At 36.4% G+C, this 15,500-nt stretch overlaps 1 protein-coding gene across 1 annotated transcript in view; it reads right to left on the bottom strand.

The window, feature by feature from the left end:
• Positions 1–274: 274 nt before the first annotated feature.
• The window catches only part of CPS1 (carbamoyl-phosphate synthase 1), a 142,686-nt gene continuing 127,460 nt past the window's right edge, over positions 275–15,500 (bottom strand). Inside the window, exons 34-38 of the mRNA XM_053598311.1 lie at positions 12,806–12,904; positions 4,498–4,557; positions 3,393–3,505; positions 2,086–2,215; positions 275–1,359 (exon numbers count right to left, since the gene is read on the bottom strand). Of these exons, the coding sequence (XP_053454286.1) occupies positions 1,261–1,359; positions 2,086–2,215; positions 3,393–3,505; positions 4,498–4,557; positions 12,806–12,904 (501 nt within the window). The 3' untranslated portion in view covers positions 275–1,260. The remainder of the gene's footprint in view (positions 1,360–2,085; positions 2,216–3,392; positions 3,506–4,497; positions 4,558–12,805; positions 12,905–15,500) is intronic.

The raw sequence follows: 15,500 nt of genomic DNA, 5'->3' as shown, positions 1-15,500 counted from the left end.
AAGGTGGTTTATAACCACATCTCCACCTAATACATTTTACATTGAGACTTATAAGCAAAGGAGAGACAAGAAAAAGAAGATGAAAAAGGTAAGCCAAATCTTTATTATTTTTTCTTAACATGAACTTAGTCATATGCTATATGGAATTGTATAGAAAAGAAAAGTAAATTAGCAAGGCAATCCTGGCCCCAAATCCTGTTCTATCGTAGAAGGGATCTGATTTTCTATATTAACGTAAAATAAATGAATAAATAAGTGCAAAAATACAACTGCATTACCTCAATAGTATTTTATTTAAAAGTTCACAATTAGAGCACTTGTAATAACACAAAACATTTAAAAGTGAAAAAGGCTACCCAGAGGAAGGACTTTTCTTGTGTGAGAAGGAAGGGGGCCTCGTGCTTACAATGAGTGGAATTCACAGTATAGCGCAGGACCCAGCACAGCAACAGAATCCGTTATCTGAGGGAATGAACATGACTTTCAAGTTACTCCAAAATTGGGAGTGGGGGGAATGGCACAAATCTGAAGATTTCACTTGGCCCAGGTTAAATTTGATGAAAAGAACAAGAACCAAACTACCTCAGCCTTGTCCATCAGCTAACATACTCCAAAGCAAAACGCAAACCAGTATTCTTTAAAGAAATCCACACTCTAATGACCTCTGTCACGTTTCGCAACTTCAGTGTCATAGGAAGGGATAATAATATTACTGGATCAGCCAGACAGGTAAGAATGATTGTCAGAAGGAAGCAATACACAAGCATCATGAGGGAGAGGTTCATAAGTTAAATCTGTTATTTCATTCAGTTGAATTTTTATAGTATCCTGCCCAGTTTAAAATGTCCTGAGTTATGACAGATACGATGTAAAAACATAATAACAGTAGTGTCTTTAAAGTATAGGGAGATTTCAGAAGATAGAACAGCAGCTTTTTCTACCTTGATCATCATTAATCGGCACCATAGAATGTTAGCTGCAAATAAGCATGAAAGTAAGCCTAGTCCACCAAAAATAGGTATTAGTAAATGGACAAAAATCTCATGAAGAATAAGTAACTTAGAAAGGACTCTAAGTAAGGTTTTTGAAGAAGCGATTGACTGTTTAATTGTGAAGGATACAGAATATGAAAGCATAACAGTAAAACCAAATGAAGTTTGATATCACATGTCATCTCTGGGAAACAATGTGGGTGATTGGTTCCTTCAGAGGAATGTGGCTGAGATTTATTAAGAACCAGGTGGGGGGGGGTCTGCTCTTCTATGCTGCCTTTCCAGCACTGTATTGTCTGTAGTGGAAAAGACTCTTGGAGTCCACGTTGCGAGATTTCTGAACAGCTTCAGCAAAAAGTCTGGTCACCTGAAAATAGAATGGTAAGAATCTTAGCAACCTGCAGGAGATGAAAAGGAATGTTTAATGAACCAGGAGTGAAAAGTCACAAGTGACTGCCCCTAACTTTCAAAGGGACATGGGATAAAAGGCAGAGAAATGTTTATTTAATGGCAACTTTCTCCTACATCTCAGACCTCACCATGAATAAGCTTATTTCTCCCCTCACATGCATTAACCCGACTCTGGATAAAAGAAAAAATTATGATGGGCAGAAAGTTAATGAATCTCAAATCTGTGTTTCTCTCTGTGATAAATTCAGCGTGTCATGCCCAAGTGAAACTGAACAGACCTCATGCAGTCATTTTCTGTGAATTGGACAAGCACTTGTGCTATATCTGGACCTTTGGTTATCATTAACCTGTTGCTTTTATGGGGTGGCTTCCATTTAGAAACAATGGAATAAAATTAGTAACTTTATTCCATGCTATCCTATCACTTTTTATTCAAATATAATTGTATGGGTAATGAAAGTCTATGGCTTTTGATTATCAGTTGCTTGATCACCAACTATCCCATTTAGTCCATGATGTAGCATATTAATGCCATTATTTTAGATTCCATTAAAAAAATCCCTCTATATTCTGAATTTCACAAGGAGGCGAAAAGATTGATGTGTTTGTATTGACTAACACTCTTAAAGGAAACACAGGAATAAAACCCCCAAGTAGCCTACATCTAAGGAAAGGAACTTACCTGAAAATTAGTGAGGAGAGGGATTCCACTGTCAACAGCTGTCCTCCGAATCACGTAATTGTCATGGACAAACTTTGTGTTGTTATTGGGGAGGTTGATCACCAGGTCGATGCTGCCGTCTCTAATCAACCTAGAAGAGCAAAGAAAGTAAATAAAAACTTTATTTTATGACAATTTGTATTTTATAATTAATTTTAAAAATGCCATCCTAAATTGCTCTTTTAGTCATTCAAGTCAGTGCCAAATTGAGTTGACTGTCACCTGCCCTCCTCCGTTCCTAAGTTGATGTTCAAATTACATATATTTGGGGGTTATATTTTATTATGTTCTTGAAAGAATTTTGGTGCAAGTCTAATAGAATGCAAAGGTTGTTTTTCTCTTTAAAATGCCATCTGTCCATTGTAAGAATTTAAATTTGATAGCTGCTTCTCAATTTTTTACAAAGGGATGATCTTCCCCACATTAAAGGCCCTTCCACACCCCCATGTCCCATCTGCACATCTATGCCTGCTAAATAGTGATAATTATTGTTTTACAAATCCCTAGAAGGCTGCTAAGGTTAAACACAATGCCATTTATTAGTTTGATTATGATTTACATTTGACTTCTTAAGAGCCCTAACAAATAATACATTGCATAGAATTTGGTGTGATATAGCCTTTTGTTAGGCTGTAATATCCTGAAACAACCAAGAATTATCTTCTATGCACTATGCCACATAAATCTGTAAGTGCAGAAGCAAATGGTATTTCTCACAATCTTCTGAAATAATGTGTCTTATAAATATCTAATGATGACATAGTCTAAGGCTTAATAATCAACCTGATCAAGAAATGGCCAATTAGGAAATCCAATGGATGTATCGCTATAGTGCTTAATATAGTTTCCTGCAGATAGCAAGCACTCAATAAATTGCCTGATTCACTGATATACAACCTCTGTGAAATGAGGCTGATCAATCTGATACTGGATATGCAGATACATACATAAGTTTGACCTGAGATATAAAGTGCTCCATTACATTCTTCATGCTCCCATTTGTTTCTATAAAGGCAAGCATCTTTATTACAAAGTATCGTGAAAGATATTACATAGCACCATGTACATGTGACATTATGTTTCTATAGCAATACGGAGTGACCTGTAGATAAAACAAATTTCTGTCATCTACAAATGTATTTATTTTTAAATTAGTTGACTAATAAACTTTTAAATGATGTGCAATTAAGTTAGGTGACATATTCATGGACTAATTCTCAAAATTAATCCTCTAAATTATCTCAGAAAACAATCTGCCTTGTACTCACTTTCTGATAGAAGAAAGGCTGGGATTCTGTCCTTCCTGAGATGGCCATGCCACTGGGGTGGCGGGGACATTGTTGGCATTGAGCCAGTCTGACGTGGCTTCTGTGGCAAAGAGCTGTATTGAAGATGGAAAAGTCGGTGACCATATCACAATAATGCAGTGTTTTCTTGGAACCTACTGTAACACTCATGTCATTCCAAATATAAAGAAGAAACTGGTGAATGTGAGAAGGAATACGGTGTCATGGATAAAGACTTGGACTCAGAATCCAGAAGACGGCACTTTAAATTTGTCTTTAAATGTTTGCAGTGAGGAAAAATTAAGGAAACTTAACTTTAATTACTTTTGGATTTTAGTAATTACATATAAATAATAATTTAATAGCAATAATTTTTAATTTAATAATAATTTAATAATAACTTCTCAGCAATTTAATAATATTTTTTCTCAGAATAATTTATGACTAATAGTTCATTATTATCATGTCGAAAAAGTCCTATGGCCACAGGCCCACCCTGAGCCTTGGGAATAATCTTGTTACACTGAACCAGGCTTGGTGGGGATGTACTCACAGCAAAGAAGTTTTGCCTCTAAGTGTAACAACTGGAAACTATGAACTTAATTGGAAACGGAATAACAGAAAAGGAAAAATACATGGAAATGCATTGGCACTTTTCCCCAATTATGCTTAAGCCAAAAATTTTCTAAGTTTTTAGTTGGTAAGTTCTATTGAGTTGGTGGAAATTTTGTTAAAACTTAAATCTAGTTCTTCAAATTAATTTACTATATTTAAGTTTTGAAACTACCAAGTTAGTTAAACCTGTCAGGTTGAAAGGACATATTTGGGGCTATTTCTTTTCCAAGTTTGTGCAATACAGTAGATCGTCCACAGGTAACCACTTCCCTACATCGATCACATCCTTAAGTTGACCTAATTTTCATGTACCATATGTACCCAATAGAAGTTCCTTCTGTTGGTCACCTCTGAGTGTTGACCAGTTGGTTAGAGTCCCTTGGGTAGTCAATTTATAGAGGTTCTGCTGTATTTTGTTTTGTGAAAAGATAGCAATGCTGACAGAAAACTTCAAACAAATAATATAACATACCTTGAAACCTTCGTTGTGTAATTGTTCAGCCACACCAAGGAATCTTGGACGGAATGATTGCTGAAAACAAATTTAACAAAATTCACTTTCTAGACGTCTGTGCTCTTTACTTAGTCACATGCTATACGGTATTGTCTTGTATCATCCTGAGACACAATGTCATATGTTGCCAAGTACTTTATGTTCAAAGACGACAAGTTGCATCCTTTTCTCCCTCTATAGTGAGTCTGTGTTCTTCAAGTCCAACAGAGATGAAACTTCACCCACATCGCCTCTCCTCTTTGCTTTTCACTTTGCCCCCAACTCCCATTATTTCCTTTTTAATCCATTTAGTCTCTGTCAGTTCAGATCCACTCTAGTTCTGCGTGGACCCTTTTCCTGGGAAGGGAGAGTATCAAAGACGCCTAGATTAGGAGCTCAACACCAAGTTAGCCCTGCTCGGCATCCTGCCTGTTCTTCCTGCTCTGATTGCTGAGCTCTAACTTTTATTGCCCTTCAGTAACTAGGCCACTGTCCTAATAGCTCATACACAGGCCCTCACAAAAGCTCTATCTTCTCAGCTCCAGTTAGAGGTATGGTTAATGAATTAGTTCTGGGGTCACTGTGCAGCATTTCAAATCCTGGCTTTACCGTTCAATTATAGTGTGTGCAAAGAAAAATTAAGGTCCTGGGGCCTTTGCTTCTTCATCTCCAAAATAATGTAACAGTGTTTCCACTTCCCAAGGCTCCACACTTATTTACCCCTCTGCTCCACACTTATCTACCCGTCTGACCTTGAACATTTTAACCTCTCTACGATGCATTTCCTCGTCTGTTAAATAGGAATGGTAACAGTACTTGCTTTCTTATTTATGAGTCTTCAATCAGCTAATTTAGTGGCGCCTGTGGCTCAAGGAGTAGGGCACTGGTCCCATATGCCAGAGGTGGTGGGTTCAAACCCAGCCCCGGCCAAAAAATAAATAAATAAATCTGAACCATTAAAAAAAAAAAAAAGAAGTAAGCACTACTTAAATGTTAGTACTGTAATTTAGGCCAGTTACTGGCCCATTAAGAGTTATTGATTGAAATTCTGTATAGATCCTGGTTATTAAGCAAATGTCTGATTCAAAATATGCAAATATCCTTTCCCATTGGGTAGGTTGCCCATTTGCTTTGGTTGCTGTCTCCTTAGCTGTACAGAAGCTTTTCAGTTTAATTAAATCCCATTTGTTTATTAACGTTGTTGTTGCTATTGCCACAGCCGTCTTCCTCATAAAGTCTTTCCCCGGGCCAATATCTTCCAGTGTTTTTCCTATGCTTTCTTTGAGGATTTTTATTGTTTCATGCCTTAAATTTAAGTCCTTTATCCATCTTGAATCAATTTTTGTGAGTGGAGAAAGGTACAGGTTCAGCTTCAGTCTTTTACATGTGGATATCCAGTTCTCCCAACACCATTTATTGAATAGGGAATCTTTCCCACAGTGGACACTCTTGTTTGGTTTATCAAAGATTAGGTGTCTGTAACTTGTTGATTTCATTTCCTGGTTTTCTATTTGATTCCAAATGTCTATGTCTCTATTTTTGTGCCAGTACCATGCTGTCTTGACCACTATGGCCTTGTAATACAGCCTAAAATCTGGTATAGTGATACCCCTCCACTTTGTTTTTATTACTAAGAAATGCCTTAGCTATATGGGGATTTTTATGGTTCCTTTTCTTCTTTTTCTATTTTCTGTAAGATTTGGCTTGATATGTTTTTTGAAGCTATCTTTTACTTTTATTTATAAATATTAGTTGTCTATTTTTTGATGCTTAAAAAAAATAAGTTAACTGATGACTCCATACTGAATCTCAGAGTCAAAGCATTCTATAATAGACATACTCTTATTTGACAATGTGAATGTTACTTTCTTTGCATTATTATTATTACTATTGCTTAATATTTCGATGTAGCAATTGTCTGATTCCTTTTCTGAATGTATTTATGTTCATTTGTTCTTTACGAGGTTTTTGTTTCTAGGCCTTATCTTAAACGTTATTATTGTTATTAAATTTTAAGCCTTTTTAATTTTGTGAAGGCAAAAAAATGGAAACCTAATAGATACATGTATATGTAAAGATAAAAAAAGAAACTAGTCAAACCACTGAAAAGTAATAAAAAGGGAAAAAAAGTTTTAAAAAGAGTTATTGATAAATTTAATTATTATTATTGAAATAATTATTTTTTCCAGCCTCCCAGAGACTAGACGTTTGTTCATGCATTCTAATTTCCACACCTGGATTCCTCTTCCCACTATTATACTTAACAACCCAAACCAACTTCCTCTTCATCTACATGCATTTCATCTCCACAAAGGCTTCCCTAAAATTTCATCATCACACTTTTCAGATATTTTCTTAGGGTCAGTTACTGTGTCCTTCCTAGGACCCTAGCTAGACCCGTTCAGTTTCCAAGCCCTCTTTCCCTGGACTCCCCCCCACTTGCTGTCAGCGTTCTCTGGTTCTGAGCATACATCCTGTGACCAAGAGCTAGTATCTGCAAGACATTGGTCTAAATAAAAGAAAATACAGCTAAGTGACCTACCCCAAGCTCAAACTATGACCTTTGATTTCATGAGGGTTTGAGTAACTGGGCTAAAGGGAGTATTTAAAATCATATACAGTTAAAAGCATATCCATTCTCCTTTAAATGGAAACATTTTTGTTGGTTTCCCTTGTAAAAGTTTAAACAGAGAGTGCAAGTTGGTTACTTCAGTAAATACCTTATAATCTCCTTAAAAACCATATTAGTGGTGGTTCAAACATCATAAATATGATTCTAGTTCAGAGTCAGAAACTCTAAGAACTGTGATAACAAAAAGTACAAGATCTTTCACAATTTCGATAATGTTCAACCCATAAACCCTCCTAATATTTACTTGCAGAGGCTTTCTGAGAACAGATCTAAATCCTAGGAAAAGACCCCAAAGACTATGTTCAAATATAAAATTCTGTTAGATTCTGGCCCTCTCAGTCCCAGAACTACAGTTTTATGAGAAGAAGCTATTGGCAAATAGAAAAGATAAATGCAGCTGGATGAATCTCAGCTAAGGCAGGCTCAGAGGTTATTCATGACAGACATGAGTTTTAGAAGACTATCATGACCAGGCCCAAGATAGTTGCTTTCCATTTCCACTTAGGAAAAATAGGGAAAAATGAACTTGGATATAAGAAACTCATGGCTACACATAAAGAAGAAAATAAACAAATAAAAAATCAGAATCAGTGACATTTAGACAATTTAATGAGGTATACGGCAGTTTCTTTAAGAATAAGTTAGCAAAAGAATAACACCATTGTTTATGTTTGATTCTGCTTGGAAAACAAGAGGGCTAAAGTAAGTGGCATAGTAGATTTTCTTCATGTTTTAGGGTTCCTTTTTATATAACAAATACATATGGAAAGTGCAAAACAAACCTCTCTAATTTCGTGTCTTTCTGCTAAACATGGCATAGACTTAAGTCTTCTAACGTGAAGGCTCAACATAAAGGTGCCCACCTAACATGCATGGACTGATTGATTCATTAATCACGTCCTTAACTAACCATCCTCAATCTCAAACTCTTCCCCAGCAAAGAGTCACTGTTGGGGTATGGAATTACAACAATAAGCGATAACATGACTTTCAACCAGGTTTCTAAAATACCATCTCTCAAGTATAATGGTTCTCAAATTGTAGTTTCTGGGTAAGCAGCCCTGGCATCACCTGGGAATTTGTTAAACTATGAACATTTGGGCCTCACTTCAGATCTATGGAATAAGAAACTCTGGGAGTGGATCCTAGCAATTTGTCATTTCATAAACCCTTCAGGAGGGTCTGGTGCACACCTGAGGTTAGGAACAGGAGGGAATAGTGGATAGAAGGACTATCCTCTCATCTTGTAATTTGAGGTCAAGACGTAATAACCTTAGCCAAAGGCACAGTGAAAAAATCTCTAGGGAAGAGTACTAGAAGGTAATTTTTTTTTCTTTGCCATTTTAAAGTAAAATCAGTCAGCAAGTCCTCTGAGAGCTACAGACACCAGGCGGAACCTCCTTATGGAGCTGTTTCAGTGTCATCCCCCAAGTGGAAAAGATGAATATCCAACATGACAGTATTGGCAGTTCCCAGCCGGGGAACCACTCTGCCTTCCGGTCTGGGTGTTGGCTTCCATGGGCACATTATAAACTGCTATCAAACATGTATTGAACACTTGTGACACATAAAACAGCCTCTCTACAAAAAGAAATTACAGCTGTCAGCTTGCATCTGAGTAGCCTCAGATTTAAAAGCTGATTGAAAATACCTGTGTAAGGAACCATTTGTTATTAAAGGTGAAAAGTGCAAGCTGATTTATTTCCTTGGGAATGTTTATAAGAAAGAAAGTCCTCTAAAAGTGGACTTTTATACATATCTATGTATGCATATCCTCCAACGATCACTTTCACATTAATTCAACTTCCGGCTGCAGAAAAAAATACCAAACTAATACTACGTGATGCCTGTGGATTCTATAGGGACGTCTGGATTGACACCTCTTTGGTTGTTCCTAACGATTCTGTACCAAAGATAAAAGGTTATTCATGTCACTTGGAGTTGCCTTTTCCAATAAAATGCTTGCTTTGTGTTTCTGAGCAATGCCGGAGCACAGATGTCAGGTTGGCGCTTGCCACTCTACAAGCATCACTGAATAGCCCAATCAGAGGGGAAAAAACAGTGAGTGCTCTTGTTCTACTCTAGAGTAAATCATTTATTGTTAAAAGGCGTTCGAGAAAACTTCAAAACAAGGCAGAGTGCCTACTCGCAGCCTCCAAAAATAAATCCTAACATGATGAACGGTGGCTGGAAATATTACAGGAAAATCAAAGAGGATTCTGTTGCCACATAAACCCGCATTATGCCTCTCCTATGTGAGAAATGCGTTAGTATGTGGAAAGCCTCTTGGTGGAGACGCAGCACATGTAATAGTTACATTGCCACAGATTCTTTGAGAAAATCTAAATCTTGATTCTTTTTTTTTCTCCTAAGTGGTAATTACACAAGATTGATGTTAGGAATATTTCAAACATCCCAGGTTCCTTGACCCATGGGATTTAACTTTGAAAGGGCAGAAAGAGAGAGGAAGAAGGTGGGAAAGAGAAGAGAAATAAACAGTTATGAAGACTGGACTATACTACTATGCTGTATCAAGTATGCGCACTCACGCTCACACACACAGGCAAGCACACACCATCTACTTGTTAAATACCACGAAGCGGCTGAAACCTTCTAATAATAAATACCTATTTAAAATATGCATTAAGCTTCCAACAGTAAGAGGAACTCAGAGTCACTTTCTCCTTTACTCTCATTTCTCTGTTCCTCCAAATTCTCTTACAACTTGTGCAAAATTAATGAGTCAAGGTATATTCCCTCTGATACATTCTTAAGGTATATTCTTACTGATGAAGAATTCATTTCAGGGTGGGGAAATGAAGAGAAGAAAACCTTTACCTCCAATAAATGTGATAGATACTAACCTCCTTCCCCATTTATACACTTGAAGGAAAAATAAAGCAAATTAACTGTAAGAATGCTGGCTACCGGCACTCTTCTGTGAGTAAAGTCTATACAGCATTTCACTAAATAAATGATTACTTTAAGATATCAAAATACAATTATGGGCCTCCTCTCTTAGAACTTTATTACATAACTCGCCCTCAACTAGATGCCTTCTGTTGGATTTAGTAGTCCTAGCCCCCATTGATGTGTCAGAAATAATATTTCAGTCTTTTGAGTTTGATGTCATATATCTTAAAGAATTTATATGAGTTTTTCTCACCAACTGGGATCATGCTAATTAACGTGCTTCTTAAAAAGTCTAATGTATCCTAGAATATGGAACCCTAATTACTGTATCTACAGTAACTATGACGCTTAAGTAAAAAAAAAAGTTAAGATTAGATTTGGTCTCATTCTAAAAAGTCCAGTGACTGTGATAACTATTAGCTCACTAGTTATTATTTTCTGTAACATTTTCGGTTTATCATACTTGTTACTTATCATAACAAGTACTTCTAAAAAGCTGCTATGAGCGAAAATCCTCCACATAGTCCTGGAAAGACTATATATTAACAATGTCAGATTTTCTTTCCTTCCATATAAGATATGTCAGAAAATTATTCTTATCCATATCTGTCAACTTAGGGCCCTGCTGATCAATTTTACTACAGTTGTAAATATTGTATTAAAATTTACTTGTAATCAATGTACACAGCTATGATTTAATAAAAAAAATAAATAAAATAAAATTTACTTGTAAATATTGTATTAAGTATAATTATATTAAAAATTATTTTAAAAATATTTTTAACTTTGTTAGCTATCTAAAAATATATAGAAAAAATAGAACAAAGTATATATATATTTTTTTCTTTTAAATCCCTAACAATGCTCTTAACATGCAGAAAGTTATTGGCAACAGCTGATGTAGCTACTGGAACATCAACTTATTTAAAAAAGAATACATCAAAAAGTAGAACTTCAATGGACAGAACCTCATTGATTTAAGAAAACTCTTTTTACACACTTACAAAACCCTTTTATTTTTCCTACAAAGCAAAATTCTGTTCCCTAGTGCCAAAATTACACAAATACTTCATAGGGATCAAATTAATTTTTGCTTCACATTTCCCTGCAGCACTGGAACCAAACAAGCACAATTTTATACATCACTGCCTTCTTAGACTGGCATTTTAAATGTTAGCACTATTACGATCAGATGTGAAGATGTGGACTAAGGGCATGGTCTCCTCAGAATGCCCCCAGGACTCACATTAAACTTTAAGCCGTAACAGGAAGTTGGGCAAATATTCTCATCCTTGGGACTTAATAATACTTAATACCCATTTATAATGTGATGAGTCTCTCATATGATGTGATTTGTCTCTAAACTGCCATTAAACCTCACAATTACTAGTCATCTTGTTAGCCTCTGCTCTAACTATTCACCATCGCCCTTCTGGCACCTTTGCAAAGCAAAATCCCAAGTTACTCTTTGCAGAAACTTCTCCAAAGCCACTACCTGTCTAGTCTTCAGAGCCTAATTTGCTAATATTAAGATACCCTAATGAGACAGCATCTATAATAATCACCCACTGGCTTGAGAATACCTGGTACTGTTCTAATTACATTTTTATTGATTTTTATGTAACCACGCAGGGTTTGAGCTTATTAAATGCACAGCAGGGGTGTTATATAAAACCATTCATTGTTTTTATGGAACCCAAGAATTCCTAATCTCAAATAAAAATGAATGACCAGTTGGAAAACAGTTAATATTTTTTCAAGAAATTTACAAACAGAATGGTTTATACACTTTTGCAATAATCATTCCAAACAATAATAGAAGTCTTCAGTCTATCGTTTTGCCCTAAGATTTATATTTGTCTTGCAATAACAAACCAATAATACCTTTTTCATTATATAAAGATACTCATTTATAACTATCTCACACTACCTTGACCTACAAGGGTTAGCAAATAATACTATTTTAATAACTCCCACAGTATACCATGGGATAAGCTGACATTTTTAGACCTATTAAGTCACGACCCTTCAAAAACGTCCAACCTAGAGTGGAGCTGAGGAAACTTCTCAAATAAAGATCATATCTCCTTCAACTTTGAATCCTGGCATTTAGTGGAGATTGAAATGTGAAGGAATAAATGAATGAAAGGAAAGTAGGAATGTTGGTCGGGAGAGAACAGATCTGACTTGAGTTTGAGAAATGTTGAATTTGAGACATCCAGATAGAGCTGTTCTGCAGATTTTTGGAAATACGAGATGGTTGAAGATAAAGATTTGAAGATGGTAGTTATAGATAGGATAATAGATACCTTAGATGTGAGTGATTTTGCAAAAAAAAAAGTCAAGAGATAGAGCCAAAAAGAGAAAGTAAAACCCAACCTTACTGAAAACCTTATATTCCAGGGCTAAGGAAAAAGAGCTATGAGAAAAGACATAACCAAAGAATGGAAGAGATTGCCTTTTTTAGGTGTCCTGAATCCCGTTTAGGAAAAATGCCCATTCACTAGACACTTTATGTTTCTGTCTTTATCTCATTTTATTCTATTTTTGCATTGGTTGCTGTAACAGGAGAAGGCAAAAATCAGGGAACAAATAGGGAACAAACGTCCAGGCTTGCTATAAATTGCAATAAAGCAGAACATAAAACAAATATCCCCTCTTCAATATAACAATTAATGTCCCTGCCACACCTCACCACTCACATATATGACTACAGCATGCACATAGCCACATACCACTTACCTGAATTCCAATCAGGATGCCTTTCTGGGGTATCTTAAATCCTGTGGAAAGCATTGCCTTCAGGAAGGCTGTATGAATACCTTCTCCAAAGCAAGCCACCTGTTTAAGAATACAAACAAAAATAAAATACAGAAGTCAAATAATAGTCAATTCCCCTTACCAATACACACACATACACACATACAAGCACAAAAATACAAATGGAAAGTCCTTCACGCATGGACTCCTTCTGTATATTTTATTAATGTTATCCAAAGACCATGCACTCTGAATCCAGGGATTAAAAGACTGGCCGAGGCAGATGTATCTTATGTTTTTAATTAAGCATAATGAATGAATAAGCAATTCTTTCTCTATTCAACAGCACTCAATGGAGCAACATAACTGGCTTCTACTGAGAGTTATATGGATACAAATCGCAGCTTCTGGTCCATAACACGGTGAGTTTCCAAATGTTAATATGACTTACTGTTTAAATAACAGCTTATGTCGTACATACTATGCAGTAATGTAGGCAGCAGAGCCTGAATTCATGGGTCAGGAGCAGAAATGCATAACTGTAGATCACTGGTTTGGAGTCATTTCATACAGCTCATGAGAGAGCCTTCTCAGAAATTCTATAATTCCATGAAAATCTCAAAGGAACTTGTTCTTTCTAAAAATCATTTTCATAAAATGAACCAAAATACTCTACGACTAGTCCTGAAATCCACAGCTGTATGTTAAAAATAAATGATTTCAGTCTAACATATACAGGAATGTTAAAGAGGATGCAGAAGCTTCAACCAGGGAAATTGTGCTACAGATAGAATTACAAGTCACATAGCCACCATAACTATAGAACAAGTGGTGTATTTGAACATGGTAAGAGTCAAGTCCGCAGTGCACATCATCATTTGGCACCAGTACAGAACCACCATTGGAGTAAATAACGCTGATGGCTGAATTCATTCTTCCAGCAAATGACTCCCTTTCTATGCAAGGAAAGTTCTCATGACTGTAACCTTCAGCTGACCACCAACACATGCTACTTTTCACTCTCAGCCAAGTACTGGTCAGCTAACTCAAGGTTAAGTTATGTCAATAGTCTCAAAATCTATTGAAAGGAATTGGGAAATCCCATCACAAGTACAGATACAGTAACACAGAAGAAATTTCAGCAATATCCAATGGAACCAGAGAAAGTAGGCAGATATTCCAGCAAACCAATGGACATTACGACTGACATGCCCACTTTTCCACCAGTAAAATCAAATCCCTCTTACTTACATCATGACCCAGAGGTTTACTTAATCCCAAAACAATGCATTTTGACACTGAAAATGTCTCTTTGAAGCATAATTGAGATTTTACTCAGCCAAAGTTATTATTTCTCATGTCAGTTATAAAACAGACCTCCTAACTTTACACTTCATGACATTGGGAAATACGAGCCTTTTTAATAATGAAAGAAGAATCTCTCTCCTTATGCTTTATAAGCAGATACAACTACTATGGAGCTAAATTTCTAATTCTTTTACATTTTTATATTTCAACAACCCTAACAATGTGTTTAATGAGGAACAATGAATATAAGCTCTGGAAACGAATTTGCCACACTAGAGAAAAAAACATGGGGGAAACAGGTCACTTTCCGATCTGAAGTCTGGGGCTGCTGAAACCAGCACCACTACAGTGGCCATGGGGTCTCGATGGACCTGCTAAGAGGGGGCTGAGTCCCCATTCGGAGACTCCAAATACAAATGTATCACATCTGTTCTCTACTGTCAGCCTTCGTGTTTCACTTGGCTTCTCGTCACAGATCTTGCTTGTAACCAAGCAACCATACAAAACATCACATATCTGTTGCAATTAAATATTTTCCTCTTTCAAAAGGGTATTCCTTAATAATCAAGAGGAAACTATGATGCCTCATGGTCTGACGTTGCTACTGCGATGTGCACTGATGAGAATCTGAAGGTTGTATCTCGCATGCCTGTCAAGGGCTAGGTGATTCATAAAATGTCCTGACACTGACATGTAGAGAACTTCCTAGAATCTGACAGCTCTCTACAAGAAACACATTTCATATTCTTAAAGAAACCGCCAGCTGACCCAATCCCAGCACAAGGGAAGAGGGACATCCAGTGGCCAGTCCCATTATAGCTTTCAGATAATCCCCAAGAGGTAACAGTTGCTTTAAAAATGGTCTTGGGGGGTGGCGCCTGTGACTCAGTGGGTAGGGCGCTGGTCCCATATGCCGGAGGTGGTGGGTTCAAACCCAGCCCTGGCCAAAAAAAAAATGTATAAAAAAAAAAAATGGTCTTGGGATTTTCCTTGAATCTGCAGATCCCACAACATTTAGGTACATGATTTTTCTGAGGCTGTTTTTCTACATATTCCTAGTAAAAATTCAATGATCTAATTTTGTGGTAGTAAGGTAGTAATGAGGTGCTATTAGAGAAAGATCTGAGAACCCTAAAATAAAAAGAAATACACAAAAGATATTAACTTTGATGTCTAAAGAAATGTAAGAAAGATGCCCTCATGAGCAAATGAATTAGGACGCGTGTATGATATTCCCATGTTCAAACAGAAGTGAGAACTTAGACTCTATTCCAAATGACAGTAAAAGATATTTTTTATTCTGGGTGGCGCCTGTGGCAGGTTCAAACTCAGCCCCAGCCAAAAAAAAAAAAAAAAAAACTGCAAAAAA

This window comes from Nycticebus coucang, chromosome 7, assembly GCF_027406575.1.
Source record: "Nycticebus coucang isolate mNycCou1 chromosome 7, mNycCou1.pri, whole genome shotgun sequence".
Classification (NCBI taxonomy): Eukaryota; Metazoa; Chordata; class Mammalia; order Primates; family Lorisidae; genus Nycticebus; species Nycticebus coucang.
This window is presented reverse-complemented; position numbering and strand designations above follow the sequence as displayed.